Source organism: Arachis ipaensis, chromosome B3 (genome assembly GCF_059453495.1).
Source record: "Arachis ipaensis isolate K30076 ecotype BB chromosome B3, ASM5945349v1, whole genome shotgun sequence".
Classification (NCBI taxonomy): domain Eukaryota; kingdom Viridiplantae; phylum Streptophyta; class Magnoliopsida; order Fabales; family Fabaceae; genus Arachis; species Arachis ipaensis.
This window is the reverse complement of record NC_142438.1, coordinates 32,379,151-32,394,516: the sequence shown is the minus strand read 5'-3', so window position 1 is coordinate 32,394,516 and position 15,366 is coordinate 32,379,151. Positions and strand designations below refer to the sequence as shown.

Genomic DNA, 15,366 nt, shown 5'->3' with positions numbered 1-15,366 from the left:
TAAAAGATATAAATAATTTATCATTTATAAAAAATCTTTTTTTATTTTAAATTGATCGATTTCTAGTTTTGTTTGACCGATTTATTCGATTTTCGAACAGTTTTTAATCAAATAATTTTGATTTAATAACCAAATCGTATAGTCAAATGGTTTTCGATCTATGTGGTCTAATTTTGAGAATATTGATTAAAACACATTTATGTTGAAAAAAAAGACATTTATGATTTATGTAACATCCTTTGCAGATGTGAATCAAAAGACAGTGTAACTAAAGTAGACAACAATTAAAGAAAACCAATATTCTGGTGTTCTCCCTCTTCTCCTTACTACTGCACCTTCCGCCACCGAAAATCTTGTTTAGTTTCAGAAATTTTTAATTTAGGCAAAATTTCCAGAGAGAGTGAGGGTCACAATGTTGAACTCGTCGTCGATAACCTATTCAGCCTTTATCCGGACCTGCTAAGCCCAGACGGAGTCTCACCGAAGGAGAGCTCGTCGGCCGCCTCGCCTGTCGGATCTACTGCGACTCGGCGGACATCACTTCCATTACCAAAACCCCCTCGTTCTCTTGAAATATTTTGACCGTTTTACCCTTCCGAAAGCATGGCAGAGAAACAGGTCATCATAGTCGTCGAAAGCACCGCTGCTTTGGGACCCTATTGGGATACAATTCTCGTGGATTACATTGACAAGATCATCAGGTTCCTTGTCTCTGTTCCTTATAATGTTTTGTTTGTCTCTCTACTTAATCACAATTAGGGTTTCGTATTATTGTCTGGATTTGAGTATTTTATTACCATGTCTCAGAGTTGATTCTGGTTGATTGTTAATCCCGTTTTCCGCTTTTGATTTTCTTGCTTTTTAGTTGTTGATTAATGGATGGTTCTTTTATGTATTTGGTTCCTTTTCGAGAGAGAGTGAAGCTATGGGTAACTGGTTTATGAGACTGGAGTTAGTTTTGAAGTCTCACATCGAGTAAGAATGAATTAAGTGAGGCAATATGATATGGAGCGTTCAGATTAATTGCTTTAGGGCTTGTTGTCATGAGTTGGTGTCGTGGTGAAGTACAACATTAGCTTAAAATGAATTAAATGGGGAGTAAATGACATGGAGAAGCCCACAATCCCATTGTCTCAAGGGTGTTTTTTTTTTTTTTTTTTTTTTTTAATATTCGTCTTCGGAGTTGTCCAGAGGTTTATGCAGTATCTTTTATTGCTTGAGGGTTTTGATCAGCTTTATCGTGTGGCAATGATGGGCTATTCGTTTGCATGTTCCTTTTACGTTTAGTTCCATGAAAGTTTACAATAGTTTGTTTGCTTGTGTCATAATATTTGGTTTGCTTGACTCCCATATAGCTTTTACTGTCTAGGCATAGAAGTTCTTTCGAATGTCTTGCAATAATTACAGTTTAGGTAATTTTCAATGGAGAATCAAATGTGGTTTCATGGTAAGAGTGGCATGAGGCAAGGAGATCCTTGATCCTATTTCTTGTTCACTTTAGTGGTGGATCTTAGTTGCTTGACCTCTAGAGCAGTGACAACTGTGTCAAATTTAGTGGTGTCAATGTCAGGTTTTAAAGGTATTATAATATCTGATTTGCTGTTTACTAATGACACATGTTCTTAGAAAATGATAAGAGATAACTTTTTGAATTCCCCCCTAAATTTATGTTCTGAGTTGTCCTTTGGATCGAAGATTCAGGATTTTGCTCTTCTAAAGTGCAAAAGTAAGGGGCTAAACATCACTAGATTATTTAATGGGTTGCACTTGCAGTGGAAAGTATTGATTCAATGGTGTATATCTTCTCACTTTTGAACTTATGATTTTGTGCACTTTAGAGGAAATCCAACAATCTATCTGTATTAAATCGGTGTAGCTGGTATTATATTGGTCTGCTCCTACTAAGGTGCAGGCAGATTGTTTAGCCATTATTGAGGACATAGATTGATGTTGTTTCTTACCACAGGGTTTTTCTTTCCCTTGATTATTTTTTCTCTCTCCTTGTGCTTTTCTGGCTCCCTTTTGTGCGGTTTGTGGGGTTTCTTATATCACCTGAGTTGTTATTCCCTTTCTTCTGTACCTAATAAAATTTAGTTTAACTCAAGATTTCGAAATGTTGAGACTTTTTGTTCCTCTAAAGATAGCTTAGATGCAAAAGTAGTTTTATTTTATTCGAATATGTAAGAGAATCTACAAAAGAGGTTAAGCATACTTTCTTGGAGAAAGATCTTCTAAAGTGAGGAGATTGGTAAGTGAGAAAGTGAAGAGTTAGTCAATATTGAATTTGTAACTTTTATCACATGTGAGCCACACTACTTTGATTCAAAGGGTGATTAGACCCTCACTTTTTCACTTTACCAATTTCCTCAGTTTAGAGGATCTTACCATATTTGCATATATACAAAAGTCTTAAAAGGCTTAGCCTGGATCCCTTAAATATCAAGTCATTCTTTTCCATTCAAACAAATCAATAGGTAGCATAGGTAGATAGTATGTGTGCATACCGAGCTTCCTCTTCCCCCCGTGTCAAAACCCAAATAAATTGTTCCAAAGTCACAAATTCATGAAACAAAATATATATATTTTAGTTTATTGTTCACTTTTGAATTAGGCTTTTGGATAACCATTCAAGTAAAGGGTGTCAATGTTAGATAATTTTTCTAGTGTGGCAATACATGATTAGATATTCTTTTAGATTGATGAGACATACAAATGAAATCCTTTTTATTTTATTTGAACATTTTGAGTGGAAGTGGTCGATAAATAATGCCAAAGAAAGATTGGCGGTGTCTGATCGGAACCAAATATGACTCATTTATCAGTCTTGTAGTTATTTAATGTTTTCGGAGTTGACATTTTATGTTATAACTTAAAATAGCTAGGCTTGTTCCTCGCCAGCTTAAGATTGTGGTATTCGATAGAATTCACGTTTTGCCTTAGTGGTTTATAATATCATTTTCAGTATACTCCTTTGCGTGGATTTTAAGTTACTTTAAAGGTTACACATCATAGGTTACATGATTGACACATTTCGCCTGTTGTGGTTTTGTTGCAGGTCTCTTGTTGGAACTGACTCCACTGGCCAGGTATATCATTTTGGTTTGACTAAAATTTCACAATCTTTAAAAAGGGAAAAAAAGAAGAAAAATTAAACTATGTATTATGGAGAATAAATGAACTAGCAAATGTAATTACAACAAGAAATAGCAAAGAAATAGTAAAATGTGTATGGTACTTCACGAGGCCATTCCTTTCCCACTGTTACACTTGGAGATGCCACAACTCTAGATTATAGTCTGTGATGCACACCGAATGGAATATTTATTCATTGCAAAAGCAGCAAATTGATGCTTTCATCCTTGCCACATTATTCAATGCTTTGAACAGTACTTTTAAGTTTTGTTTTGATTAAATTTTCTAAACTTATTGCTGGATTTTCGTTTATGTTCCCAGTTACCTCATAAAATTGATTTTCTCTTAATCATGTTTATATTATTGTGTGCATTTCTTCGGCCCAATGGAAGTTAAAGTATTCCTTTAATCATGGCCAATTTTGATCTTGCGGTTGGTCTATTGATTTTATTTTCCCATTCATTTGCAGAAGCCTTCTGTATCCAACGTTGAGTTTGCCCTAGCCACCTTCAATACTCACGGATGTTATTCTAGTAAGGGTTGATAATTTTTTTTTTTTTTTTTTTTTTTTTTTGTGTTCAGTGAATAATGTCTGTTTAAAAGCTGCTTGTTAACTTTCTGCCGAATTATAGAATTAATCATGATGATGAATTGATGATGATGATGCTTCTTCTTCTTAACCCCATGTTACATTTTCAAATAAACACGTAGCTAACAAAAAAAGAAAGTAAAAAAGAAGAGGAAAACATGCAACAGTCTTTAAAATTTCAGCATTTTGTTTTCTTGCCTCAATAAAAAGTTAAACTAGAAGACGGAAGTCCTTGTTTTCTTCTCATCAATCCCTGTTAGCAATGAAAATAATTGCATATGAAATGAGCAGCTGCTTACATAGGCATCATTAAATGCAGGTGTCCTCGTGCAACGGACTGGCTGGACAAGAGACCCCGATATTTTCTTCCTCTGGCTATCAGCGATACCCTTTACTGGTGGTGGTTTTAATGATGCAGCAATTGCTGAAGGGCTTGCTGAAGCTCTGATGGTACGTATGCTGTATACTATAGTTTCCTTTTTGTGTTCTGTCACTTTCCATTTGATAGGTGTATATATTTCTGATCTTGATTCATCATCTTTATTGTGTTTTGTTTTACTCCTAATATGGATAAATATGTCTACATATCTATGTGTGAGGACATGCTGGATAACAGTTTTTAACCAATTTCTAGTAATTGATTGCACCGTGAACTAATAGTGATATTGTTCAGTTTAAATGTTTAATGTACATGAAGCAGAGAGTAAAATGTAAGATAGATAAAATGAAATACAACTACAGTGAAGATAGATTATTAACTTTTAACGTGTTAGGTGAAAAATATATTGCTTTCTAAATGCATTTTATAGTCTTATTAAAATTCAATAATTCATAAAATTCGTAAAACTTGATTGCAAATATATTGATTTAAATGATTAATTATTGAATGCATATGCAGCATTCTTATTTTATTTAGCAATAATTTCTTAAAATAAAAGAATATTGACTTCTTGAGGTTTAATATGTTATTTAGAATTATTAAATATATTCTACTTTTATCTATGGATTTTATTCTGAAAGTCAATTTAACTTTATTCATTTCAGAACAATTTTAATTAAGTTTTGAGAAAAGCGATGTAATTTCTCATTGAATAGAATCTTATGAATTGAAACATCAATTGTATGTTTGGTTTTTATGCATGAAGCTTTATGTTTGGTTTCTATGCATGAAGCTTTATTTATTGTGATGTATTTTTTGCAATTATGCAATCAAGGGTTGTCATATTTTTTCTTCTCTTTTTTGATTTCTTTTATTTATTTTTTCCTTTCCCTCCTCTCTTTAATGTTCAATTAATGCACATAGATTGATAGACATCTTTGGAAGAATGCCTTGGTTGCACATACGTTTAATCGTAAAGGCTTCAACAATTTCAGTTTCATTTCATACTCTGTATTTTTGCAATTATGTAATCAAGGGTTGTCACGAGACCCTGTTATTTATGAGCTTTATGGGCATCTCTATTGATCCTCTTACCCCAATGTGCGAATGTCTAGATGTTCCCAAGTTCTCAAGATGGTGGGCCCAATCAGCAAAATGTGGACATGCACAAGCATTGTATCCTTATAGCAGCAAGTAATCCTTATCCACTGCAGACACCAGTTTATGTTCCAAGACTGCCCAACATAGAGCAGAGTGAAACCATTGACTCAGATGCAGGGAACCGTTTATATGATGCTGAAGCTGTAGCTAAAGCATTTCCTCAGGTACTTATTGCGTTATTTGTTTATTTACATCTACTGTTTTAGTAACACACTTCTTGTTGCTATTGTTATGATTATTTATTTATTTATTTATTGTCTTTCTGCTGTTAATCTTTGTTCTGATGGAATGTGATCTTCTGCATGCAGCTTTCTGTTTCTCTGTCAGTCATCTGTCCAAAACAACTTGCAAAAATTAAAGCCATCTACAATGCGGTAAGGATGACATAGCATGGGTGTACTGTAATCATAATCTGTCCTTTATAAACTAAATCAATCATGAGTCTTAACTTTAGACTAATATAAAACATCAAGATGGTCTGCTTTCTAAACTAAAATTAGAGAGAATCAATAGTATAATTACAATATCAACTAATATTCCACATTTCGAAATGCACACTTCCTTAGTTATTGTCACTGCTTTCCATTTTGAGCACCGAATTGATCTCTTACAAAAGATCCTTAGTCCAGAGCAAATACATGTGCTGATGGCTAGATTTTTTAATTTTACCAGAGTTTTCCTCTTTTGTGATTTGAGCAGACCTGATTAAATTAAGAAAGTGTTTTCTCCTGTGTGAATTTGTTTGATGTTTATTTTATTTCTTTGGTATTGGAGGGGAAGCGTAACAATAGAGCAGCTGATCCACCAGTTGATGTCAAAGTTAGTCATTTCCTTGTTTTAATATCAGAAAGTTTCAAGGAAGCACGCGCTGCTTTGAGTCGATCTGGGGTAACAAGCGTGCCTTCAAATCAGAGTCCTGTTAAAGTAGATGCAGTTTCTGGCATACCTGTTACAGGCGCACCACCGACTTCTATGCCATCAGGTATTCAGGATTCAATTAGCACTGAAAACTACTTTGCTTTCTGTAGTTATATTTCTTGTCTATCATGTCACATACATAATTTTAAAGAACAACTAGATAAATCATAATACATATATCTAAAATTTTACTCTAATTCATTGATGTGGGGGCAAGGATAAAATTAGTCAACTATGGATCTGTTACTCAGAGGTTTCTGAGTTAGCTTTGGATCATCACTTCTTCATATTAGCAGTACCAGTTCAATTTTATAGATCAAATGGATCTGGATACCCTTTATACATTATCTACATCTAAAGAAAAAAGATAGGTTAAATTCTCCGTCAATATAGTATGCACTGTCTTCTCTGTTTGGTCGACAAGATCAGTCTGAATTTCTTGCCTTATGTATGCCATGTTTAAATAAATGGGCATCAGTTAATAACAATCTTAAGTGGCTTGGTTGTTCTTTTGGTCTTGTGGTTGAATATCTAGTATATTTATCATGATATTTCTATGAATTTTCAGTGAATGGATCTATCCCAAACCGTCAACCAATTTCTGGTGGGAATGTGGTCCCTGCTACCGTGAAAGTGGTAAACTTAACATACCATTAAGTTTATAGAATTATATCTATAGTATGGTATTGTTTTCAGTTTTTCTTGCTTGTTTTTCAAGTGATCCTAGATACATATAATACTTCTACAGGAGCCAATTCCTGTAACAACAATGGTACCTGGACCTGGATTTCCTCATAATTCATCAGCTCCTCGTGCTACTGCTAATAATCAAGGAGTACCAAGCTTGCAGACATCTTCTCCATCTTCTATGACTCAAGATATTATGACAAGTAATGAAAATGCACAGGATACAAAGCCTACCGTATCCATGTTGCAGCCCATGAGACCAGTGAATTCTGCTCAGGCAAACATGAACATTTTGAACAAAGTGTCTCAAGCACGACAGGTGATGAATTCTGCTGCATTAGGCAGTGGAACCTCTATGGGAATTCAGTCAATGGGTCAGACTCCTGTTGCCATGCATATGTCAAACATGATATCCAGTGGGATGGCTTCTTCTATACCTGCACCTCAAAATGTATTTTCATCTGGACAGTCGGGAATAACATCAATCTCAAGTTCTGGACCTCTTAATGGTCCTGCACAAGTTGCACAAAACTCAGGTCTCAGTTCGATAGCTTCAGCCACTTCTAATATGACTGGAAGTCCAAATATTGGGATCTCACAACCAATGGGTAATGTTCAAGGTGCTGTCAGTATGGGACAGCAGGTACCAGGTATGAGCCAAGGAAACCCTTCGGGAGCGCAAATGGTGCAAGGTGGAGTCAACATGAACCAAAATATGATTAATAATGGCCTTGGTCCATCAGTTGTCTCTTCTGGAACTGGCACAATGATTCCTACTCCAGGAATGTCTCAACAAGTCCAACCAGGCATGCAGCCGCTTGTGAACAACAATGCAGCTGCTAATATGTCTTTGCCACAACAGACATCAGGTGGTATGCAATCCACACAATCCAAATATGTGAAGGTCTGGGAGGTATGCCCATTACCCCGTTTTCATTTTAGCGAGTTTTTTCCTCTTTTTTCTTGTAAATTTCAGTATATATAGTGTGGAATAAATAATTTCATTTTATTTAGAAATAACCAAAAAAAAATTTTCCATTTTCTATGTGAAAACCATTTTCTTCTCACGAAAAGGAATAAATAGTATCTTTCTTATAATTTGCATTAATTGTTGTAATCATTATCCATATGGTGGGCATTTTGAAGATTTTAGTTTGTATCTTTCAATGCTATGGTGTTTAAGTGCAATTGAGTGTAAGACAAGTAATTCACACATCTTAATTCCTTAGTTCTTTGTAATCACCTTAAATAGCATGCAATATCTTTTCATATGTCAACAAAGATTCACAGTGATATTTACAAGGTCTAAACTACTATATCAAAGTTATTATATTTATGTTGTTTCTAGTTGCGGCTGATTACCAATAAAGAGTAAATACCCAATACAGTCCCTCTGTCAATTTTCACAAAGGACGATGCGGTCCGTAACCAAAAACAAATGAGTCAATGACCCCTAACCATTCGCTTTTGAGACATACCTATCCTTTTTCACCCAAGAATATATAGAATGTAAGATCAGCACGAGGAAGAGAAACACTAACATAGAAGTAAAAATTAGAAAAAACACCCTACCGCAAGTAAAGAGATTTAAGTTTCTTGGATACATTATATAGGATAATAGAAAAATCGAAGAGGATGTAGACCATAGGATTCAAGCGGGTTGGTTAAAGTGGCGGAGTGTGTTTGATATTGTGACAAAAAAGTACATCTAAAACTTAGACTAGATATGTTATTTGGATTGGAGTGTTGGGTGGCAAAGGTTGAGTTGCTTGATATCGGGCGGTGGTGGAAAGTTTTTGGATTTCACTTTAGCTTTATTGTGCTTTGGTCAAAATTTAATAAGTGAAATTTTTGCAGGGAAGCTTATCTGGGCAAAGGCAAGGGCAACCTGTATTTATCACTAAACTTGAAGTATGTTTATCCCTATAGTCTTTTCCATCTCATTATGGCAGTTGATGTAATTTTTTGGCATCTGGCTTCTTATTCACTTCGATTTTTAAACCTGATGTATAATTTTTGTCATACAGGGTTACAGGAATGCTTCTGCCTCTGAGACGTAAGTTCTTGAATTTGCTCTCTCTTCCCCGAATACTATTGTCCTTCATATTTTACATCCCGGCGTTGAGTTCCTTTTGAACTTTAAACTGAATTTTTAAAGAAGTCTTTACAACTTCATCCTGCACTTTATTTCATCACAAGTATTGAGTTTATCGGGGAAATATGTGGAAGACCATATGTTTACTAATAACACCCTCAAGCTGATATCAATGTAATATCAGTTTTAAGGAAGAAAAGAAAAAAGAATTGGAATTGCAAAAACTGGAAGAAATCCAAATTAGAGCACTATAGAAGCTCTCTCCCTAAGCCTATTCTCAAATGGATGCCTTCCTCCTAAGCTTCTTCCGTCAGCCCTCTAATTTAATTCCACAAATAGCTTCTCATGCCAACTCCGGAGAATTGGTTACAGTTCATGCACCCACTACTTCCTATCTAAATGTGTATTGCTTCCATTTACCTGTTATTTCCATACACTATTAATATGTAGGTACCTAAAATACTCCCCGCTTAGAGAATCACTTTGTTCTCAAGTATTTTAACTACGGGGAATAATACAACAACAACAACAAAGCCTTGTTCTATTAGGTGGGGTCGGCTACATGGATTAAATGATGCTATTGAACTCTATCATTTATCATGTCTATAGAGGGACAGTTTTCACATAGATCTCGTTTGACCACCTCATGGATGATCTTCTTAAGTCTTTTTCTGTCTTTCATTTCTTGTTCATCTTCCATCTCATCCACCTTCTTGACTAGGTGTTCTGTCGATCTTCTTTTCACATGTCCAAACTACCTGAGACGCGATTCTATCATTTTTTTTAAAATAGGTGCTATTTCAACTCTCTCTTATATCTTCATTCCTTATTCTATCAAATCGCGTATAACCACTCATTCATGTCAACATCTTCATATCTGCCACATTTAACTTATGTTCGTGTTCCACTTTGGCCGCCCAACATTCTATACCATAAAGCATAGCCGGTCTGATAGCAGTGCGATAGAATTTATCTTTAAATTTTAAAAGTTTGTCATATATAAAATCAGACGCACTCTGCTATTTTGACCAACCTGCTTGGATCATATGATTTACGTCCTGTTCAATCTCTCCATTATCTTGTATGATGTACTTAAGATATTTAAAATTTTTAATTTTTCGTAAGATCTTTTCTCTAATATTCACCTCTGTATTAAGGTTTTACCTTCGGCGACCGAATTTACATTCCATATATTCTGTCTTATTATAACTTATGTGCAGACCATACACTTCTATAGACTTAAGGATGATCCCTGGTGCAATCCTATACTAATAGAAAATTCTTCTGTCACACCACATTGAGTCTTCACACTAGTTGTAGTCCCATCATACATGTCTTTAATTGCATGAATATATGCGATCCATACTCTCTTCCCTTCCAAAACCTTCCATAAGACCTCCTTGGCACCCTATCGTATGCTTTTTCCAAATTAATAAACACCATATGTAGATCCCTTTTATTATTATTATATCTCTTCATCATCCTTATTAATAGGTATGTAGCTTTAGTGATGGATCTCCCCGACATAAAACTAAATTGGTTCTCTATTACTTGTGTCTCGTTTCAGCCTCCGTTCTCTCACCCTTTTCCATAACTTCATGGTATGACTCATGAGCTTGATTCCTCTATAATTTTCGTAATTCTGTATATCCCCTTTATTCTTGTAGATAGGTACTAAGGTATTTTTTCTCCACTCATCTGACATATTCTATGACCTTAAAATCTTACTAAAAAGCTTGGTTAACCAACTAATATCTTTCTCTCTAAAGGCCTTCCAAACTTCAATCGGAATATTATCGGGTTCTACTATCCTGCTATTTTTCATTCCCTTCGGAGTGTCTATTACCTTGAAGTCTCGAATCCTTCAATTATAGTTGAAGTTTTGATATTCTTCTCTCATGCATAACCGACCAAGGCTCGGAAGAGTCTTCTGTCTTTCATTAAATAACTTGTAGTAGTAGTTCTTTCACCTTTCATTGATCTTCTCATCTTGAGCCAAAACCTCTCCGTCTTTATCCTTTATGCACTTAACATAATCCAAGTATCTTGTTCTTCTTTCATGGCTTTTTGCAATTTTATATATACATTTTTTCTCTTTCCTTCGTGCCTAAAGACTAGTAGAGACATTCATATGTTTTTGTTCTTGCTTCACTTACAACCACTTTTGTCTCTTTTTTAGCCACCTTATATTTTTCCCAACTATTTGCATTGCGGCACAAATATCACTCTTTAAAGCACTCATTTTTTGCCTTTATCTGTTCTTGTACATTCGTATTCCACCACCAGGACTCCTTGTCTCTCGGTCCTATCCCTCTAGATTTACCAAAATTTTTTTTGCTGTTCTTTTAATAACTTTTGCCATCTCCCTCCACATTTTCTTCGCTCTTCCATCCCCTTCACTTTGTCTCTTCTCCTACCCGTTTTAGGAAGTTTTTTTGTTCCTCACCTTTCATTCGTCACCACCTCGTCCTTGGGTTCTTCGTATGATGTATTTTCTTCAACTTTTGCTCAATGCGAAACTCCATGACGAGCATTCTATGTTGTTAAACTCTCTCCCAGAATAATTTTACAATTAATGCAAAATTTTCGGTCGACTCTCCTCAACAAGAAGTCGATTTAAGAGTTTGTCATGCTACTCCTGTAGGTTATAAGATGTTCGTCTCTCCTTTTAAAACATGTATTTGCAATGAGAAAGTATCCTATGTATCCTGCGGTACATAGCCGGTAAGAGGAGGGTTGTGTTACGTCTTCGACAACCAACATAACAATTTAATCGAATCTTCATGACATGGAACTACAGGGAATAATAATGTGGGAAAAATGTAATGTTCCCAGTTCCTCCGGGGTCCCAAAACTTGAAGAAGTCAGAAGCAAGTGTTCTCACAATCTAGAACATATACATCTTTTAAATAGAGATAGATGGAGACCCAAAATAACCATGGAAAACTGTAAAGGGACATAAAAAGAAATTGATTAATCTGGCTAATCCCTTTTGCTGTGTTTGGAATGAGATAGAGACAGATATACAAAACATAGTGTCTCTGTTTCTTTTTTTCATAATGAAGTAAATACAAGACAAAACAAACATTTAGAAGTCCCTTTGGCCTGATCTTCTTATGCTCACCATCTTCAATTGATACCAGACCACCACCACCACCAGCATTCCTCTTCCACCGCTGTTCACCAAGAATGAACTATCCAAACAAAAAATCACACTTACTATCACCATCTTCCACCACCATTTTTCACCAAAAATCAGCAATTCAAACGAAAATTATAAGAACAATTTTATTCTAACATAAATCTTATTTATTTCTTGAAATTCCAGAACAAATCCAATAATATCAAAAAATTGATCAAGAAACAAAGAGAACAGAGTCAAGTGAAAGATTGTGAGAAAGAAACAAAGAAAACTTAGCCAGTGGCATTCTGTCACTGATGCCAAGAAAAACCAAGTGACATGTTGTGTGGTGGTTCTGTAGCCACTGCTTACAGATCATCTTGAATCCCTCTCTCCCTTACTGGTCTGCTCACCCTTCTCCCTCTCCCTGTCCGTCATAGATCTGCTCATAGAGAAACCAGCGACACTGCTGCCTGAGAATCTGCTGCCACTGCAGTTACAGACAAGGGAAAATATGGAACCATGGTGGTCATGTCCGATGAGACAGTGAAGAAGCTTATGCCTAGTAGTACTACTAGACATTTTTAGGAAACAATGAAATTTAGGAAACTCTGTTGTAGGTCTTATGGATCTAATAATATCTTCGTCAAAGTAGGTCTTTAGGTGTCATGCTTTCTGCGATCAGTGAAGCTTAGAGAGTGCCATGCAAATTTAAGTTTTGCTTGTTTGATTAAATCGTCATAAAAAACTTATTTTCAATAATTTACTGACCGATCACTTTTGGTTGTCCCAGGCTTGCAGCAAACTGGCCCCCGGTAATGCAAATCGTTCGGCTTATATCCCAAGACCACATGAATAACAAGTTAGGCTTCATTTAACTTATGTTTTGCTTGCGCATTTTCACGTCTGTAGGTGTATCTTACCTTTTAACATTTTCTATGCGAATTTTTTTTATTTAAAACTGTGACATTAGGCAATACGTTGGAAAGGCAGATTTCCTAGTTTTTCGGGCGATGAACCCACATGGTTTTCTTGGTCAGCTGCAGGAGAAGAAGCTGGTAAGTTTTGCTTTCAAATATTAGTGAATGTAGCGACCTTCTAAGGCCTAGGAAATCAAGAAATATCTCATAATATAATATCGTAATTGTATCTCTAAAATATTAGTGTTAATATCATGAATCATGTCTTAGGATTAGTTTCCATCATTCTTTTTATTGCATGATTTGCCTTTATTTATGATCTAGATAGTTAACTTGTTATAATGACTTTCAGATCTCACAAATTTCCAAATTTAAACCATGCCAATAGATCTAGACCACTAATTTCATAACTTTTGGATAGGAACTTATATTTGGTGTGATTTTTCTTCCCTCTTATTTTGATTTCAGTGTGCGGTTATCCAATTGCCATCCCAGACGTTGCTGCTATCTGTTTCCGACAAAGCTTTCCGCTTGATTGGGATGCTTTTCCCTGGGGTAACATTTGTTTCCAACCAAATACAAATGGAAAAAACATTTGTTTGTTGAGCTTTGAGCCTTTATTAAGCTTTCAATTGCAAACAGGATATGGTTGTATTTAAACCGCAATTAACCAGTCAGCAGCAGCAACAAATGCAGCAGCAACAGCAGCAACAACACCAACAATTGCAATCAGGACAGCATCTTCCACAGTTGCAACAACAGCAGCAACTTCCTCACTTGCAGCAGCAACAACTTCCTCAGCTACAACAGCAACAGCCGCAGCAACAGCAACAACAACCACCGCAGCAGCAGCAACTTCCCCAGCTTCAACAGCAGCAGCAGCAACTTCAACAGCAGCAACAGCATCAACAGCTGCAACAACAGCTTCCTCAGCAGGTCCAGTTGCAGCAGCAGCAGCAGCAACAGCTTCCACAAATCCAGCAACAGCAACACCCCCAACTCTCACAGCTTCAGCCTCAGCAACAGCTTCCGCAGTTACAGCAACTGCAGCAGCATCAACAACTCCCTCAGCAACAACTTGTTGGGGCTGGGATGGGACAAGCATATGTTCAAGGACCTGGGCGGTCTCAGTTGGTTTCTCAGGGACAGGTTTCATCACAAGGAGGAACAAACATGGGTGGAGGAGGGAGCTTCATAAATTAAATGGCTTGAGTTTAGGCATAATTTGTAACAGGGTAGAATGACGCTTAATGATTCATGTAGCTGACCCAAACCAAACAAGGGAAATGTCTTTTGGGGACGCTATTTATATAGGTCTGGTAAGTCTTACTCTTAACCAGATAACATGTTAATAGTATATAACGTAAATTAAGAGCACGTTAGAAAGTTATTTGGAGGGTAATGTTAGCTGCTAAGTTGACTTGAAAATCGTGTTAATTATGAACCTAATTGACAGCAAATATTAGATGAACAATCTTCACAAATAATGCACAAAATGTAAATGTCACTCATTTTTTGTTTTTTCTTGGACATGGTGAATGTTCCGCCTTAAATTTTTGGCCTGTCTATGTGTCTTTATTATGTTAGGAAGAAAGACCGTTGTTCCAAGGTCTTTTTTGAGTTTGCAACTTATTCGCTCAATTTTTACATAGTCCCAAGTTTGAATAAGAGAGATTGGTTGTGTTAGGCTTTGGATGGTAATATAAAATTTTATGGAACCTTCATGACATGAATCAAATATAATATGGTGCTAAAGCTACGTCGTCCTTCACAAGACTGTAAAGGGACATAAAAATAAATTGATTAATCTGGCTAATCCCTTTTGCTGTGTTTGGAATGAGATCGAGACAGAGATACAAAACATATTATATGGCTTCAATACGATGTAAAAGGAGTAAGGGCCATTGCATTGATGTCATTTATTGGGAACAAACAAGCGTAATTAAGTTAATTCACAAAATGTAAAGATAAATGCAACAAAAAGTTGCGGTTTGAGACATGTAATATAAGTACTTAGAGGAAAATATATGGAAGTGGTAGATACTATGAGAAGGAAAAAAAATTAATATAATATGCCTATAAGAAATGAAGTGTGTGAGAGCAAAGGCAAAGGAGTTGGATACCTCTAATTTTAAGTTTTGGGATAAAGAAATGATGAAAAATAGCAATAGGTAGGCATTCACATGGATAACTAGTGGAAGAAGGATGTTATGAATGCTAAAAGGATGGACAAATGCATCATTGCAATAAAACTTGTTGCGGAGTCCGAGGCCTTTTATTTGATTAGGGCCTTTGCCCCACAAGTTGGTTTGGAATAACACCATAAGATAAGGTTTTGAGAAGACAAAAAAACATTTAATCTAA

At 35.8% G+C, this 15,366-nt stretch overlaps 1 protein-coding gene across 2 annotated transcripts; it reads left to right on the top strand.

Moving 5' to 3' along the window:
* The first annotated feature begins 190 nt into the window (after positions 1-190).
* PFT1 (phytochrome and flowering time regulatory protein (PFT1)) lies at positions 191-14,486 on the top strand. Of its 2 annotated transcripts, none has more exons than XM_016333323.3 (15): positions 191-701; positions 3,056-3,086; positions 3,602-3,665; positions 4,041-4,171; positions 5,216-5,425; positions 5,570-5,635; positions 6,036-6,243; positions 6,748-6,815; positions 6,928-7,779; positions 8,724-8,777; positions 8,894-8,922; positions 12,876-12,944; positions 13,056-13,140; positions 13,471-13,557; positions 13,645-14,486. In XM_016333323.3, exons 1-15 carry the CDS (start codon positions 604-606, stop codon positions 14,203-14,205), a joined length of 2,613 nt encoding a protein of 870 aa, XP_016188809.1. In that variant the 5' UTR covers positions 191-603; the 3' UTR covers positions 14,206-14,486. The 2 variants fall into 2 exon arrangements, with proteins under 2 accessions (XP_016188809.1, XP_020974299.1); XM_021118640.2 differs by having other exon boundaries at positions 235-701; positions 3,605-3,665.
* Positions 14,487-15,366: the final 880 nt, after the last annotated feature.